Raw genomic sequence first — 17630 nt, forward strand, 5'->3', positions numbered from 1 at the left:
CAAATATCCCGCTTTGAAATATTTATGTACTTAAGAGGATATCCACTCGTTTGTAGGTTATCCCGCTATATATACGCAGCTGACAGCGATCAGAAAGCGTCCTGAACACCACATTTCATTTCATCCCTCATTTATAAGACACAACTGACATGCTGTCACTGGAATAAATACTGTAGCGACGCCAAGTTAACTCTGGTGCGGTGTCGCAACCCACCGACAAGCACAAATGTTATATTGAGTGGGGAAAATGTATAAATGTATTCATTTTAAGACATTTTAGAAAGAAAACAGCATACCTAATTTAAAAACCGTAATGTCTACAGCCAAAAGAGAAAAAACAAAACAAAAATTTCAAAGCAGCTATCTATCTATCGCTTGAGCCTTATCCCGCCGGCCATCCTGATTTAGGTTTTCCGTGATTTCCCTAAATCGCTCCAGGCAAATGCCGGGATGGTTCCTCTGAAAGGGCACGGCCGAGTTCCTTCCCCATCCTTCCCTAATCCGATGAGACCGATGACCACGCTGTCTGGTCTCCTTCCCCAAACCAACCAACCAACCTTATCCCGCAGTTACGCAGGGTCAGCCATCGTTAATCGGATTTGGTATGTTAATCTTTAAGGGGTGGCCGGAAGCCCTTCCTGCCGCCACCCCGTGCCCACTGGGACGGAATCAGAGTACCCCAACTGTCTGTGTCGAGTGTAATCCATCGAATAGTGCGAAAGTGTTCAGATGTCTGCGAGCCGTGTAACTGAGGCGGAACGTGGGGACCAGCCTGGTATTCACTTAGCGGGATGTGGAAAACCGCCTAAAAACCACATCCAGGCTGGCTGGCACATCGGTCCTCGTCGTTAATCCACTGGGCGGATTCGACCCGGGGCCGGCGCGCCTACCCGAGTCCAGGAAGTATCGCGTTAGCGCTCTCGGCTATCCTGGCGGGTCAAAAATTTCAAAACAGTTAGTATAGACAAAATTATTTTTTACCGAATTATCAAACAGACACGAATTTTTAAGAACGTACATTACCCTACACAATTTCGGTTTCTTTCATTGAGCACTGTTTCCATCCGGAGTGTCTCGAAGAGTTTTTAAATAACATCGAATCGATGCAGCATTTAAAAAAGCATTCTTATCATATAGGCCTACTGTTCAATTTATTAACAATATGTGTCAGTACTAATTAGAACTTTCACCTACTTCATAGCAGTTACAATCAGTGCGAAGTTCACCGTGTAATTCGTCGTTAACGGCTCAACTACAATGAATTTTAACCGAAACAGCTAAGTCAGGTCGCTTTCAAAGTGAAGCATCGAAAGGGTTTCTATTTAGTACGCAGGCTGCCTCTTTTACTCCAACGTTCCGCTAAAAAGCCTTAATATGCCACTTCGCATGTCATTCCAGGGGTTCTCCTGTATTGTGAAAAAAGAGTATACAGTTGCAATTAAAAAGAAAAACATTTGGTTAAATATCTCGGGGAATACAGAACATAAACACTACTGTACCAGCTATTGGTGAGAGGGTTCTGTATTAGTCGAAGTCAACGCCTTAGATGACTTACCCTGTACAAATGGTCTGCTTGCAAATGTACTGTTTCAGATGCGTATCATAACAAAAACCTAAAGTCAGGTCGCTCACTAGTTCTGGTACAGGGTACCCAACATAATGGTGGCTTACGGAGTATGTGTGTAGATGAATAAAAACTGAATGTTCCAATGGATTGAGTGATGTGGAGTATTTCAACTAAAGGATGTTATTTGGACAGAAAAACAGATATAAATAGATTTTATTCGTGGAATAATAGTATAATCTACATACGGATCTTAAAATCTCGTTAAGTATTTCGATATGAACGAGTGCCACAACGGTGGCGAGTAATTTCTCTGATTTATAATTAATGGAAAATGTCGTTAAGGATAGATAATAAGTACTTGCTTTATTATATCTTATATCGTATACAAATGGTTATTAAACCTTTCTAGTCTGTTTGCACCGTCTTCCACACGTGAGTTGCCACCGGCCGGAGAGCACGGTGTTCAGTTCGTTCGGATCCAGTCTGTGCTGCGGAGCGTGGCCACTGTGTAGTGTACTGCAGCAGGGGAAGCGAGCGGCTATTGCACAAGGTAGGGCGCGCCGGCTACCACCAGGGCGGCGCGAGGGCGGCGCGGGTCGACGTCGGGGTGGGGGTGGGGTTGGGGGGTCACGAGCAGGCCGCCAGCCGCGCCGCCGCCCCCGCAGGCCCGGCGGCGCCGTGGGCAGCGTCCGCGTGCTGCCGGAGGCGTTCGCCGGACGTGAAGAGCTTGCCGCAGGTGCCGCAGCGCGCCAGCTCCACAGCGTGCCGGCACTCGTAGTGGTCCTTGAGCGCCGACGCGTCCGCCAGGGGCTGCCCGCAGAAGGCGCACGGGAAGCGGCCGTCGCAGTCCGCCGCCGGCGGGTCGTCCTCCAGGCTCCAGCCGCCGGCCGACGGAGACGCAGACATCGACGCGGCCGCCGCGCCGCCGTCGCCGGCGTCTCCGTTGACGCCGGCGGCCGCAGCCAGCAGGTGTCCGGAGAAGCCCGGGAAGCCTAGTGGCGGCAACATCAGCGGTGGCTGCTGCTGCTGCTGCTGCGGGGGTGGCCCGAGGCGGTCGCCGTTGAGCAGCATATGCTCGACCAGCTGCTGCGGGGGCGGGCCGCCCCCGTGGCCCAGCGGTGGCAGTCCCTTGAACGCCGCCTCCAGGTTGAGCGGCAGCGCGTGCGACTCGGCGTACAGGCGCGCCAGGAACTCGCCGTGCAGCGACGGGTTGGCCACCAGCGACGCCGCGAGCGGGGAGGACTTGTCCATGAAGAAGGACGCCGCTGCCGCAGCCGCGGCCGCAGATGCCGATGGCGACGATCCGCCGGGGCTGTCCGCCGACGTCGACAGCAGCTTGCGGTGCAGGTTGAGGTTGGCACTGTGCCTGTCTCTGCTGCGCTTCGACGGGAACGCGGCGTTGCACCCTTCCACAGTGCACTTGTGCATTAGCTTCAGGTGCACGTTCTGGAAGTGCGTCTTCACCCCGAAGTGGTTCTGGAAGATCTTCCCACAGGCGGTACAGCGGCGGGGGTTGTCTTTGTCGATGGGGACGTCCATGGGGCCTATGAAGCTGCCAGTCTCCGGGTAGAAGTAGTGAGCGTCCTCTCCCGGCGAATCGTTGGAGGAAGAGCCTTGAGATCTCGCTGGGCTCGAAGGACACCCGGAGAAGTTGAGCTCCGGCCCACAAAACGGGCCTTGCGAAAGGCATTCGAGACGCTGCAGTGCAGTAGACGACGACATCGACCCTTCACCGCTGTGGCAGTCCTCTTCCTCTTGTTCTTCCCTTTCTTCTCCCCGCTCCGCCTTTATACACCCAACTGGCCCACCCTTATCATCATCTTTCCTAGTAGCCTGTTCCTCCCCAGCGTTTCTTTCACAGTCCTGGAGAGTGCTTCGCTCTTTCTCGGCATGACAGTGAAGTTCACGGTTACCAGTTTCTTCTGCATTCCCTCCTTCCACCTCCCCATTACCGCAGACTTCACCAGAGTCTACCGCACTGCTTTGCTTCGTGCAGTCTACAGGACCATTCTCCGAACTTCTGTCATCAGGTAACTTCTCAACAACTCCGTCACTTTCAGTATGGGCAGTAGCTTCTGGAGAAGGATCTGCTCCGTCTGTACGATGCGTTGCCCCCGACGCCCTTGCTGGTTCCTCGTCGTCAGCGCCGTTATCATTCGCAGGTGGCGCTGACGCGAATGGCGAGTCTGCAGACGAGTCCTCGTCGCAGGACACGTGGTTGCTGTCCGTTTGTGCGGGCAGTGCGAATCGCGTCGGGTTGCGGTTCTTCCGCGTCCTCGGGTTCTTTGACGCGCCGGCCGCGCCCTCGCCGGCGTCCTTCGCGTTGTGAGCCTCGACGGCGCTCAGCGAGTCATCGTTGCTCGCCTCACCCTGGTTGCTGGCAGAAGGCTCGTCCTCGGCGTCCGCTTCCACGTCGCCACCGAGCCTGGGACGCTTGGCCTCCGTCGCCTGCAGCTGCTCGTCTCCGCTGAGGCCGTCCGCCTCTGGCTGGGAGTCCTCGTGACCCTGGGTCAAGTTCTGCGGCTCTACGTCCGTACTTTCCCTCTCGTCCGTGTCGTCGTCGTCGTCTGGTCCTCCGTCGACGACGATTCCGTCGTCCTCATCGTCGTAGCCGTCGTCTGAGAGGTCGTCTGGCAACGGCAAGTGGTCGCTGAGTCGCAAACCTGTGTCTTCAGGAGGCGATCCCAGCGTACTGCTGCCGAAGTCGTGGCGTCTGCTTTCTTCGAACCTGTGGCGAAATTGTGAGAAACATTGGGTGACAGAGCACTTATTCCGTATACATAAATATTCTTCGTAACTTATTTTGCTCCAATATATGTCCACAACTCCTATTAGCAACAATAATAATGTTTTCCTCACTCTAGTGTACATTTTCTTTAATTGTTGTTGTTGTCGTGGTCTTCAATCCAGAGACTTATTTCATGCAGCTCTTCATGCTACTCTATCCTGTGCAGGCTTCTTCATTTCTGAGTAACTACTGCAACCTACATCCTTCTGAATCTGTTTAGTGTACTCATCCCTTGGTCTCTCTCTACGATTTTTACCCTCCATGCTTCCCTCCAATACTAAACTGGTGATCCCTTGATGCTTCAGAACGTGTCCGACCAACAGATCCCTGCTTACAGTCAAGTTGTGTGATAAATTCCTCTTCCCCCCAATTTTGTTTTGCACCTCCTCATTAGTTACGTGATCGACCCACCTAATCTTCAGCATTCTTCTGTAGCACAACATTTCGAAAGGTTCTATTGTCTAAACTATTTTTCATCCACGTTTCACTTCCATACATGGCTACACTCCATACAAAAACTTTCAGAAACGACTTCCTGACACTTAAATCTATACTCGATGTTAACAAATTTCTCTTCTTCAGAAACGCTTTGCTTGCCATTGCCAGTCTACATTTTATATCCTCTCTACTTCGACCATCATCAGTTATTTTACTCCCCATATACCAAAACTTATTAACTACTTTAAGCGTCTCATTTCCTAATCTAATAATCTCAGCATAACCCGATTTAATTCGACTACATTCCACTATCCTCGTTTTGCTTTGTTGATGTTCCTCTTGCATCCTCCTTTCAAGACACTGTTTATTCCGTTCAGCTGCTCTTCCAGGTCCTTTGCTGACTCTGACAGAATCACAATATCGGCAAACCTCAAAGTTTTTATTTCTTCTCTGTGGATTTTAATTCCTACACCAAATTTTCCTTTTTTCCTTTACTGCTTGGTCAATATACAGATTGAATAACATCGGGGATAGGCTACAATCCTGTCTCATTCCCTTCCCTTACCACTGCTTCCCTTTCATGCCCCTCGACTCTTATAACTGCCATCTGGTTTCTGTACAAATTGTAAATAGCCTTTCGCTCCCCGCATTTTACCCCTGCCATCTTCAGTATTGGAAAGAGAGTATTCCAGTCGAAATTGTCAAAAGCTTTCTCTAAGTCTACAAATGCAAGAAACGTAGGTTTGGCTTCCCTTAATCTACCTTCTAAGGTAGGTCCGTATAGCGTCGCGTGTTCCAAAGTTTCTACGGAATCCAAACTGATCTTCCCTGAGGTCTGATTCCACCAGTTTTTCCATTCGTTCGTAAGGAATTCTCGTTAGTATTTCGGAGTCGTGACTTAATAAACTGAAGTTCGCCAGTTTTTACACCTGTCAATACCTAATTTCTTTGGGGTTGAAATTATTATATTCGTCTTGAAGTCTGAGGGTATTTTGCCTGACTCATATATCTTTCTCACCAGATGGAAGAGTTTTGTCATGGCGGGCTCTCCTATGGCTATCAATATTTCTAAAGAAATGTTGTCTACTCCCGGGGCCTTGTTTCGACTTAGGTCTTTCAGTTCTGTGTCAAATTCTTCACGCAGTATCATATCTCCCATTTCATGTATGTCTGCGTCCTCTACCATTTCCATAATATTCCCCTAAAGTACATTGCCGTTGTTCAGACCCTCTATGTACGCCTTCCACCTTTCTGCTTTCTCTTGTTCCCTTAGAACTTTTTCCATTTAAGCTGTTGATATTCATACAAATGGTTCTCTTTTCTCCAAAGACCGCTTTAATTTTCCTGTAAGTGGCATCTATCATACTTCTAGTGATATATGCTTCTACATCCTTACATTTTCCCCGTAGCCATCCATGCTTAGCCATTTTGCACTTCATGTCTATCTCCTATTAAATTCAATTTATCTTCTGTTACCCAAGGATTTCTACTGCCCCTCGTCTTTTTACCTACTTGATCCTCTGCTGCCTTCACTATTCCATCTCTCAAAGCTACCCACGCTTCTTCTACCGTATTTCTTTCCCCCGTTCTTGTCAATCGCTCCCTAATGCTCTGAAACTCTCTACAACCTCTGGTTCTTCCAGTTTATCCAGGTCCCATCTCCTTAAGTTTCCACCTTTTTGCAGTTTCTTCAGTTCATAACCAATAAATTACGGTCCGACTCCACATCTGCCCCTGGAAATATTTTACAAGTTAAAACCTGTATCCTAAATGTCTGTCTTACCATTATATAATCTATCCGAAACCTTCCAGTGTCTCCTGGCCTCTTCCACGTATACAACCTTCTTTCATGTTTCTTAAACCAAGTGTTAGCTATGATTAAGTTATGCTCTGTGCAAAATTCTACCAAGCGGCTTCCGCTTTCATTCCTTACCCCCATTGCATATTCACCTGCTACTTTTCCTTCTCTTGCTTTTCCTATTATTGAATTCCAGTCCCCCATGACTTAAAATTTTCGTCTGCCTCCACTTTATGAGTAATTTCTTTTGTCGCATCATACATTTCTTCAGTCGCTTCATCATCTGAGGAGTTAGTTGGCATATAAACTTGTACTATTGTGGTAGGCTTAGGCGTGGGCTTCGTGTCAGTGTTGGCTACAATAATGCGTTCACTATGCTGTTCGTAGTAGGTTACCCGTGTTCCTACTTTGTTATTCATTATTAAACCTACTCCTGCATTATTCCTATTTGATTTTGTATTTATAACCCAGTATTCACCTGACCAGAAGTTTTGTTCTTCCTGCCACAGAACTTCACTAATTCCCACCGTATCTAACATTAACCTATTCATTTCCCTTTTTAAATTTTCTAACCTACCTGCCTCATTAAGGGATCTGACATTCCACGCTCCGATCCGTAGAACGCCTTTTTTCCTTCTCCTAATAACGACGTTCTCCTGAGTAAACCACGCCCGGAGATCCGAATGGGGGCTACTTTACTTACGCCATCATCATCTAACCATTCAGAAAAGATGCAGGCCCTGGGGAAAAATTACGTCTGTAGTTTCCCCTTGCTTTCAGCCGTTCACAGTATCAGCACAGCAAGGCCGTTTTGGTTAGTGTTACAACCCCAGGTCAGTCAATCGTCCAGACTGTTGCCCCTGCAGCTACTGAAAAGGCTGTTGCACCTCTTCAGGAACCACACGTTTGTCTGGCCTCTCAACAGATACGCCTCCGTCGTGGTTGGAACTACGTTACAGCTATCTGTCTCACTGAGCCACGCAAGCCTCCCCACCAACGCCAAGGTCCATGGTTCATGAGGGGCGGGAGAGGGGGGTGTTAATTAATTAATCTGTTTAAAATAGCTTTCGTTTAGCCTGCTGTGAACCATACAATTATCATCCAGATATGTGAATCCGAGAGCTGGACACGTGTGGAAACAATCGGTATGTAAGGTTGTAAGCGCTGTTCGTTGTGTTTCGACATTGTTTTGTTAAGGTATTCTACAGCGCTGCCTATACCCGTACAGTCACTTCCCGAAATGAAATGCGTAGTGCAGTTCTATGTATGTCCACACAGAACACACCACCATTTTACACTCCTGGAAATGGAAAAAAGAACACATTGACACCGGTGTGTCAGACCCACCATACTTGCTCCGGACACTGCGAGAGGGCTGTACAAGCAATGATCACACACCAGGAACCGCGGTGTTGGCCGTCGAATGGCGCTAGCTGCGCAGCATTTGTGCACCGCCGCCGTCAGTGTCAGCCAGTTTGCCGTGGCATACGGAGCTCCATCGCAGTCTTTAACACTGGTAGCATGCCGCGACAGCGTGGACGTGAACCGTATGTGCAGTTGACGGACTTTGAGCGAGGGCGTATAGTGGGCATGCGGGAGGCCGGGTGGACGTACCGCCGAATTGCTCAACACGTGGGGCGTGAGGTCTCCACAGTACATCGATGTTGTCGCCAGTGGTCGGCGGAAGGTGAACGTGCCCGTCGACCTGGGACCGGACCGCAGCGACGCACGGATGCACGCCAAGACCGTAGGATCCTACGCAGTGCCGTAGGGGACCGCACCGCCACTTCCCAGCAAATTAGGGACACTGTTGCTCCTGGGGTATCGGCGAGGACCATTCGCAACCGTCTCCATGAAGCTGGGCTACGGTCCCGCACACCGTTAGGCCGTCGTCCGCTCACGCCCCAACATCGTGCAGCCCGCCTCCAGTGGTGTCGCGACAGGCGCGAATGGAGGGACGAATGGAGACGTGTCGTCTTCAGCGATGAGAGTCGCTTCTGCCTTGGTGCCAATGATGGTCGTATGCGTGTTTGGCGCCGTGCAGGTGAGCGCCACAATCAGGACTGCATACTACCGAGGCACACAGGGCCAACACCCGGCATCATGGTGTGGGGAGCGATCTCCTACACTGGCCGTACACCACTGGTGATCGTCGAGGGGACACTGAATAGTGCACGGTACATCCAAACCGTCATCGAACCCATCGTTCTACCATTCCTAGACCGGCAAGGGAACTTGCTGTTCCAACAGGACAATGCACGTCCGCATGTATCCCGTGCCACCCAACGTGCTCTAGAAGGTGTAAGTCAACTACCCTGGCCAGCAAGATCTCCGGATCTGTCCCCCATTGAGCATGTTAGGGACTGGATGAAGCGTCGTCTCACGCGGTCTGCACGTCCAGCACGAACGCTGGTCCAACTGAGGCGCCAGGTGGAAATGGCATGGCAAGCCGTTCCACAGGACTACATCCAGCATCTCTACGATCGTCTCCATGGGAGAATAGCAGCCTGCATTGCTGCGAAAGGTGGATATACACTGTACTAGTGCCGACATTGTGCATGCTCTGTTGCCTGTGTCTATGTGCCTGTGGTTCTGTCAGTGTGATCATGTGATGTATCTGACCCCAGGAATGTGTCAATAAAGTTTCCCCTTCCTCGGACAATGAATTCACGGTGTTCTTATTTCAATTTCCAGGAGTGTATATCGGTCAAACACACTTCGATAGTAGGTAGGTTGCAATCTGTCGTTGTTGGACGATCGAGTTCAGTATATTTCGCGACCAAGTACCACAGTAAATTCTATAAATAATTGCGTCATATTATCAGTTAACATATTTATAAACTAGGGGCACAGTGTCACTTTAATTCCCCAGTGATGCGGACACCAATATTTCGCTAGCGGTTTGTGATAGTATGTTTATAAACATTGCAGGCGACGTAAATATTCACTTATTACTGGATACATACTTCCATGGAACTACTTCCTCCGAATCTTCACAACATTCAAGCGCAATGCCACAAAAGTTACAACACAAAAGGCATTTCGACACTTTACCTGACGCTATTCTACATTCCCTTCCACCACAGTCTCGATACGTAAGCGGGTTCCAACGCCCACTACCATAGTCCCGCCCGTGCTGGCGACAGAACCCAGCTCCGGCATCAACGCCTCAGTTCACACTGCTGGTGCCGACGCGCTGTTTAAATGTTCAGACACTCAGTAAGGCGGGATTACTGTACATTCATAACGCATCAGTTCTTCATGTTGATGATACATGTAACAAATTATCGGAGAGGAAGTACGAAGATGGCTGTACAGTGGCCCGTGAATGAGGAGGATATCGGAGGGGAAAGTGACCCTGAGAAAACCAGCTGCAGTGTAATTGATGGGCAAGGAATAGATACACTACTGGCCAGTAAAATTGCTCCACCACAAAGATGACGTGCTATAGACGCCAAATTTAACCGACAGGAAGGAGATGCTGTTATTTGCAAATGATTAGCTTTTCATAGCATTCACACAAGGTTGGCGCCGGTGGTGACACTTACAACGTGCTGACATGAGGAAAGTTTCCAACCGATTTCTCATACACAAACACCAGTTGACCGGCGCTGCCTGATGAAACGTTCTTGTGATGCCTCTTGTAAGGAGAAGAAATGCGTACCATCACGACGTTACAAACGGATTGTAGTCTATCGCGATTGCGGTTTATCGTATCGCGACATTGATGCTCGCATTGGTCGAGATCCAATGACTGTTAACAGAATATGGAATCGGTGGGTTCAGGAGGGTAATACGGAACGCCGTGCTACATCTCAACGGCCTCGTATCACTAGCAGTCGAGATGACAGGCATCTTATCCGCATGGCTGTAACGGATCGTGCAGCCACGTCTCGATCCCTGAGTCATCTGATGGGGACGCTTGAAAGACAACAACCATCTGCACGAACAATTCGACGACGTTTGCAGCAGCATGGACTATCAGCTTGGAGACCATGGCTGCGGTTAGCCTTGACGCTGCATCATAGACAGGAGCGCCTGCGATGGTGTACTCAACGACGAACCTGGGTGCACGAATGGCAAGACGTCATTTTTTCGGATGAATCCAGGTTCTGCTTACAGCATCATGATGGTCACATCCGTGTTTGGCGACATCGCGGTGAGGCACATTGGAAGCGTGTATTCGTCATCGCCATACTGGCGTTTCACCTGGCGTGATAGTATGGGGTGCCATTGGTTACACGTCTCGGTCACCCCTTGTTCGCACTGACGGCACTTTGAACAGTGGACGTTACATTTCAGATGTGTTACGACCGTGGCTCTACCCTTCATTCGATCCCTGCGAAACCCTACATTTCAGCAGGCTAATGCACGACCGCATGTTGCAGGTTCTGTACGGGCCTTTCTGGATACAGAAAATGTTCGACTGCTGCCCTGGCCAGTAAATTCTCCAGATCTCTCAGCAATGAAAACGTCTGGTCAATGGTGGCCGAGAAATTGGCTCGCCACAATACGCCAGTCACTACTCTTGGTGAACTGTGGTATCGTGTTGAAGCTGCATGGGCAGCTGTACCCGTACACGCCATCCAAGCTCTGTTTGACTCAATGCCCAGGCGTATCACGGCCAGAGGTGGTCGCTCTGGGTACTGATTTCTCAGGATCTATGCACAAGTACCCGTGGTCTAGGGGCAGCGTCTTCGATTCATAATCAAAAAGTCTTCGGTCCCGGGTTCGATCCCCGCCACTGCCTAAATTTTCATAAATAATCAGCATTGGCGGCCGAAGACATCCGCCATAAGAAGTCAGCCTCATTCTGCCAACGGCCTTGTCAAAGAGGGCGGAGGACCGGATAGAGGTTCAGGGCACTCTCCTGTCCTAGGGGTGGGATATTGTCCCTAAAGGCGGAAGAATCAGCAATGATCAACGGCATGAGGATGCAGAAGGCAATGGAAACCACTGCATTAAAGACACGTAACGTGTATCCACAGGACATGTGGCCTGTAATTGAAGAAGTATCTCCATTGGCAAAGGATTCCGTAATAGTCCCCCATTCGGATCTCCGGGAGGGGACTGCCAAGGGGGAGGTTACCATGAGAAAAAGTTTGAATAATCAACGAAAGAATAACGTTCTACGAGTTGGGGCGTGGAATGTCAGAAGCTTGAACGTGGTAGGAAAACTAGAAAATCTGGAAAGGGAAATGCAAAGGCTCAATCTAGATATAGTAGGGGTCAGTGAAGTGAAGTGGAAGGAAGGCAAGGATTTCTTGTCGGATGAGTATCGGGTAATATCAACAGCAGCAGAAAATGGTATACCAGGTGTAGGATTCGCTATGAATAGGAAGGTAGGGCAGAGGGTGTGTTACTGTGAACAGTTCAGTGACCAGGTTGTTCTAATCAGAATCGACAGCAGACCAACACCGACAACGATAGTTCAGGTATACATGCCGACGTCGCAAACTGAATATTAACAGATAGAGAAAGTGTATGAGGATGTTGAAAGGGTAATGCAGTATGTAAAGGGGGACGAAAATCTAGTAGTCATGGGCGACTGGAATGCAGCTGTAGGGAAAGGAGTAGAAGAAAAGGTTACAGGAGAATATGGGTTTGGGACAAGGAAAGAAAGAGGAGAAAGACTAATTGAGTTCTGTAACAAGTTTCAGCTAGTAATAGCTAATACCCTGTTCAAGAATCACAAGAGGAGGAGGTATACTTGGAAAAGGCCGGGAGATACGGGAAGATTTCAATTAGATTACATCATGGTCAGACAGAGATTCCGAAATCAGGTACTGGACTGTAAGGTGTACCCAGGAGCAGATATAGACCCAGATCACAATATAGTAGTGATGAAGAGTAGGCTGAAGTTCAAGACATTAGTCAGGAAGAATCAATACGCAAAGAAGTGGGATACGGAAGTACTAAGGAATGACGAGATACGTTTGAAGTTCTCTAACGCTATAGATACAGCAATAAGGAATAGCGCAGTATGCAGTACAGTTGAAGAGGAATGGACATATCTAAAAAGGGCCATCACAGAAGTTGGGAAGGAAAACATAGGTACAAAGAAGGTAGCTGCGAAGAAATCATGGGTAACAGAAGAAATACTTCAGTAGATTGATGAAAGGAGGAAGTACAAACATGTTCCGGGAAAATCAGGAATACAGAAATACAAGTCGCTGAGGAATGAAATAAATAGGAAGCTAAGACGAAATGGCTGCAGGAAAAATGTGAAGACATCGAAAAAGATATGATTGTCGGAAGGACAGACTCAGCATACTGGAAAGTCAAAACAACCTTTGGTGACATTAAAAGCAACGGTGGTAACATTAAGAGTGCAACGGGAATTCCACTGTTAAATGCAGAGGAGAGAGCATATAGGTGGAAAGAATACATTGAAAGCCTCTATGAGGGTGAAGATTTGCCTGATGTGATAGACGAAGAAACAGGAGTCGATTTAGAAGAGATAGGGGATCCACTATTAGAATCGGAATTTAAAAGAGCTTTGGAGGACTTACGGTCAAATAAGGCAGAAGGGACAGATAACATTCCATCAGAATTTCTAAAATCATTGGGGGGAGTGGCAACAAAACGACTATTCACGTTGGTGTGTAGAATATATGAGTCTGGCGACATACCATCTGACTTTCGGAAAAGCATCATCCACACAATTCCGAAGGCGGCAAGAGCTGACAAGTGCGAGAATTATCGCACAATCAGCTTAACAGCTCATGCCTCGAAGCTGCTTACAAGAATAATATACAGAAGAATGGAAAAGAAAATTGAGAATGCGCTAGGTGACGATCAGTTTGGCTTTAGGAAAAGTAAAGGGACGAGAGAGGCAATTCTGACGTTACGGCTAATAATGGAAGCAAGGCTAAAGAAAAATCAAGACACTTTCATAGGATTTGTCGACCTGGAAAAAGCGTTCGACAATATAAAATGGTGCAAGCTGTTCGAGATTCTGAAAAAAGTAGGGGTAAGCTATAGGGAGAGACGGGTCATAGACAATATGTACAACAACCAAGAGGGAATAATAAAAGTGGACGATCAAGAACGAAGTGCTCGTATTAAGAAGGGTGTAAGACAAGGCTGTAGCCTTTCGCCCCTACTCTTCAATCTGTACATCGAGGAAGCAATGAGGGAAGTAAAAGAAAAGTTCATGAGTGGAATTAAAATACAAGTTGAAAGGATATCAATGATACGATTCGCTGATGACATTGCTATCCTGAGTGAAAGTGAAGAAGAATTAAATGATCTGCTGAACGGAATGAACAGTCTAATGAGTTCACAGTATGGTTTGAGAGTAAATCGGAGAAAGACGAAGGTAATAAGAAGTAGTAGAAATGAGAACAGCGAGAAACTTAACATCAGGATTGATGGTCGAAGTCAATGAAGTTAAGGAATTCTGCTACCTAGGCAGTAAAATAACCAATGCCGGACGGAGCAAGGAGGACATTAAAAGCAGACTCGCTATGGCAAAAAAGGCATTTCTGGCCAAGAGAAGTCTACTAATATCAAATACCGGCCTTAATTTGAGGAAGAAATTTCTGAGGATGTACGTCTGGAGTACAGCATTGTATGGTAGTGAAACATGGACTGTGGGAAAACCGGAACAGAAGAGAATCGAAGCAATTGAGATGTGGTGCTATAGACGAATGTTGAAAATTGGGTGGACTGATAAGGTAAGGAATGAGGAGGTTCTATGCAGAATCGGAGAGGAAAGGAATACGTGGAAAACACTGATAAGGAGAAGGGACAGGATGATAGGACATCTGCTAAGATATGAGGGAATGACTTCCATGGTACTAGAGGAAGCTGTAGAGGGCAAAAACTGTAGAGGAAGACAGAGATTGGAATACGTCAAGCAAATAATTGAGGACGTAGGTTGCAAGTGCTACTCCTCTGACATGAAGAGGTTAGCTCAGGAAAGTAATTCGTGGCGGCCGCATCAAAAATGCACCCATATTGCGTGAAAATGTAATCACAAGTCAGTTCTAGTATAATATATTTGTCCAATGAATACCCGTTTGTCATCAGCATTTATTCTTGGTGTAGCAATTTTAATGGCCAGTAGTGTATATTATCTGATCAAAAATATCCAGGATCCCAACGTAATGTGAGTTTGACCACCAGATGTCACGAGAGGCTGCCCGCCAGCGCAATAGAAGGCGGGGCATGTAACGTTGTCAGCAGAGAAGCACTAACAGCTGAATGGTTCTATCAGGAGATCTCGTCACTTGGAACATGAACTAGGCATTGTACGTCACCTGAGTAACAGATCCATCAAGGACATTTTAACCGTTCTCGAGCTACTGAGGACGACTGCTGGTAATTGGGAAATAGAAACCCGAAGGGACAACCGCGGCTAAACCGAGACCAGGCCAGTACAAACGGACAGCGATCAAAGAGCGCTGCGAAAAAGGGTTTCTAAAAAATCGCATGAAATGAGCGGAAGTAATTACTCGTGAGTTCCGAAGTGCTACCAGCAGCAGTCCAGCAGTTCAGTTCGAGCAGCTCCTCACAAGCCATTTATTTTTGTAATAAAAACTAAGCGAATTTTGAGGTGGCGTTAAAGAGCAACGTCACTGCACAGTGCATGACTGGAAACGGGTGATTTATAGTGACAAATCACGTGATACCTGACATGGAAGGGTTTGTGTTTGAAGAAGCCTGGAGAATTTTACCTGCCATCATGTTGTAATGGTTCTTTATTTACGTGACCATCACGGCACTCCAACCCCAGTTCCCGATACCAGCACTATCGTACTAGTTTTCTGCGAAGTAACAGACATATTTTTGTGACAATATTCACATTTGGTTTTATTAATGTATAGGTACTCCGATGTATCGATATATTACAGTGATATGGTTCTTGTGTGTATTCATTTCTGTGGGACTGTCATAATCTTTGACTTACTTGTAACCGTTTTTGGCGCGAATGCGCACAGAGCAGTCTTTGTTTCACTTTTCACAAGTTAAGTTGTTATTTCGCTTTGTAAAAGAACAGTCAAGTCTTGTGTTTGGTTAAAATGGAAATTAAATATATGAACATTGATACAAAACTGTTTTCTTGATGATTTGACAATTAACAAGAAGTACATGTGAATTGACAAGAAGTTTAATAAAAATGTGGATCGTGAACACCAAATCAAAAATTATCTCTACCATACCATCGTTTTGATTTGCCTTTGTTTGATCGTTAAAAATTTCGACGAAATCTACGCGTGAATCCATTCAAGAGAAGTGCCAAAATTAATGACTTTTTTACAATGACTTCATTATTTCCATTCTGACGATACCATCCACAGTCAATAACTTTTTTGTTGCACAATAAAGCGACCATATGCTGCGTGAGCAACATTATTAATCTGATTTCTAACCTACTTTGCAAGTGGTGGTATTGTTAGAATGTGCAGTCCCAACAGTGAAGTGCGGAGGGAACGGTATGGGTATCTTCTTGGTGATTAGGCTGTCTTCCACTTTTCGCGCTTAAGAAAACATGTACCATACGGAGGAGGATGTGAATACGTTTCAGAATAGTGTGTACTGCGTACAGTAAAGGAATAATTCAGAGACGATGCTCGTATCAGCATGATAATGTTGTTGTAGTAGTTGTGGTCTTCAGTCCTGAGACTGGTTTGATGCAGCTCTCCATGCTACTCTATCCTGTGCAAGCTTCTTCATCTCCCAGTACCTACTGCAACTTACATCCTTCTGAATCTGCTTAGTGTATTCATCTCTTGGTCTCCCTCTACGATTTTTACCCTCTACGCTGCCCTCCAATACTAAATTGGTGATCCCTTGATGCACTCTGTCATAAAGCAGCATCTGTGAGGCATTGGTTTGTGGACAATGACATTACTGATATGGATTGCCCTGTCCAGTCTCCCACCGTAAACACAACAGAACAACCTTGGAATAACTTAAAACGTCCACTTAACTCCACACCCCAACGTCCAACGGAAGTACCTTATCTGGTTTCGACTCTTGAGGAAGAATGGGCTGCCATTCCTCCGGAAACATTCAGTCACTTCACTGAAAGTGTTCCCAGCAGAGGTGAAATCGTCATATCGGCATGGTGTGTCCTCTAATAGACGCCCGGACAATTTTGATCAGATAGTGTACTTTCCTTGCGTTCAGTATGCTCTAGCCATATGTGGTGGTGAGCTACGAGCGACCGACCAGTTGAATGTGACTTGGTGTTACGTTTTGAGGTACGCACCTGTGCATGGTGAGGTCGAGGCTGTGCTTGGGCAGGTGCGCGGCGGGCCCGAGCATCGGGAACGGGGAGAAGACAGGCCCCAGCGGCAGCGCGCCGGGCGGCGCGTGCGGGGGCGGCGGGGGCGGCGGATGCACGAGCAGGCCGTGGCCGTGCGCGTGAGCGTGCGCCGAGCGGCCGTCGTGCGGCGAGATCTTGCGGCGCAGGTGCGGCGAGTGCAGCTTGGGGTTGGGGTTGGCGCTGTGCCGGTTGCGAGACCTCCGCGAGCTGAACATCATGTTGCAGCCGTCCACCTGCGGGCGACACGTACAGTGGTTAGCCTCTAGAGTACGACCCAGTGGATGAAGCCGTAGCTGCCGCAGTTACCGGCTTTTATGAATGGGTCTCCGTTACTTTTGGGAATATCAAATGGATGTCGAGAACCTCAAGCTCTCATACAGAATACTGAACACCAATTTAGTTACCTACACTTGTAGTTACCAGCTGTGTGGAGCAGTGTGTAATATTTACCTCTTTAGCTATCAGTCTTTCTACTGGTCTCCCAGGTGGATAACATACTGGACACATGTTGGAGAGAAATGGCACTTTATGTACCTCCCTCTGCTCCTCCACTCTTTCGCTCGCCTGCTTTTCATTTTCCTTCGCCCTATTGCTCTCTCTCTCTCTCCCTCTCTCTCTCTCTCTCTCTCTCTCTCTGTTTGTGTGTGTGTGTGTGTGTGTGTGTGTGTGTGTGTGTGAGAGAGAGAGAGAGAGAGAGAGAGAGAGAGAGAGAGAGATAGGTGGGGCAGAGGGAGGGGGAGGAGATTGTCTGGATACGTGTGCA

General features: G+C 47.7%; 1 protein-coding gene across 1 annotated transcript in view; it reads right to left on the minus strand.

Moving 5' to 3' along the window:
- Positions 1–2194: 2194 nt before the first annotated feature.
- LOC126412894 (uncharacterized) overlaps positions 2195–17630 on the minus strand; it is a 745825-nt gene continuing 730389 nt past the window's right edge. The window contains exons 9-11 of the mRNA XM_050082784.1: positions 16811–17100; positions 2516–4295; positions 2195–2377 (exon numbers count right to left, since the gene is read on the minus strand). Of these exons, the coding sequence (XP_049938741.1) occupies positions 2195–2377; positions 2516–4295; positions 16811–17100 (2253 nt within the window). The remainder of the gene's footprint in view (positions 2378–2515; positions 4296–16810; positions 17101–17630) is intronic.

The sequence above is a fragment of the Schistocerca serialis genome, chromosome 7, assembly GCF_023864345.2.
Source record: "Schistocerca serialis cubense isolate TAMUIC-IGC-003099 chromosome 7, iqSchSeri2.2, whole genome shotgun sequence".
In the NCBI taxonomy this organism is placed as follows: Eukaryota; Metazoa; Arthropoda; class Insecta; order Orthoptera; family Acrididae; genus Schistocerca; species Schistocerca serialis.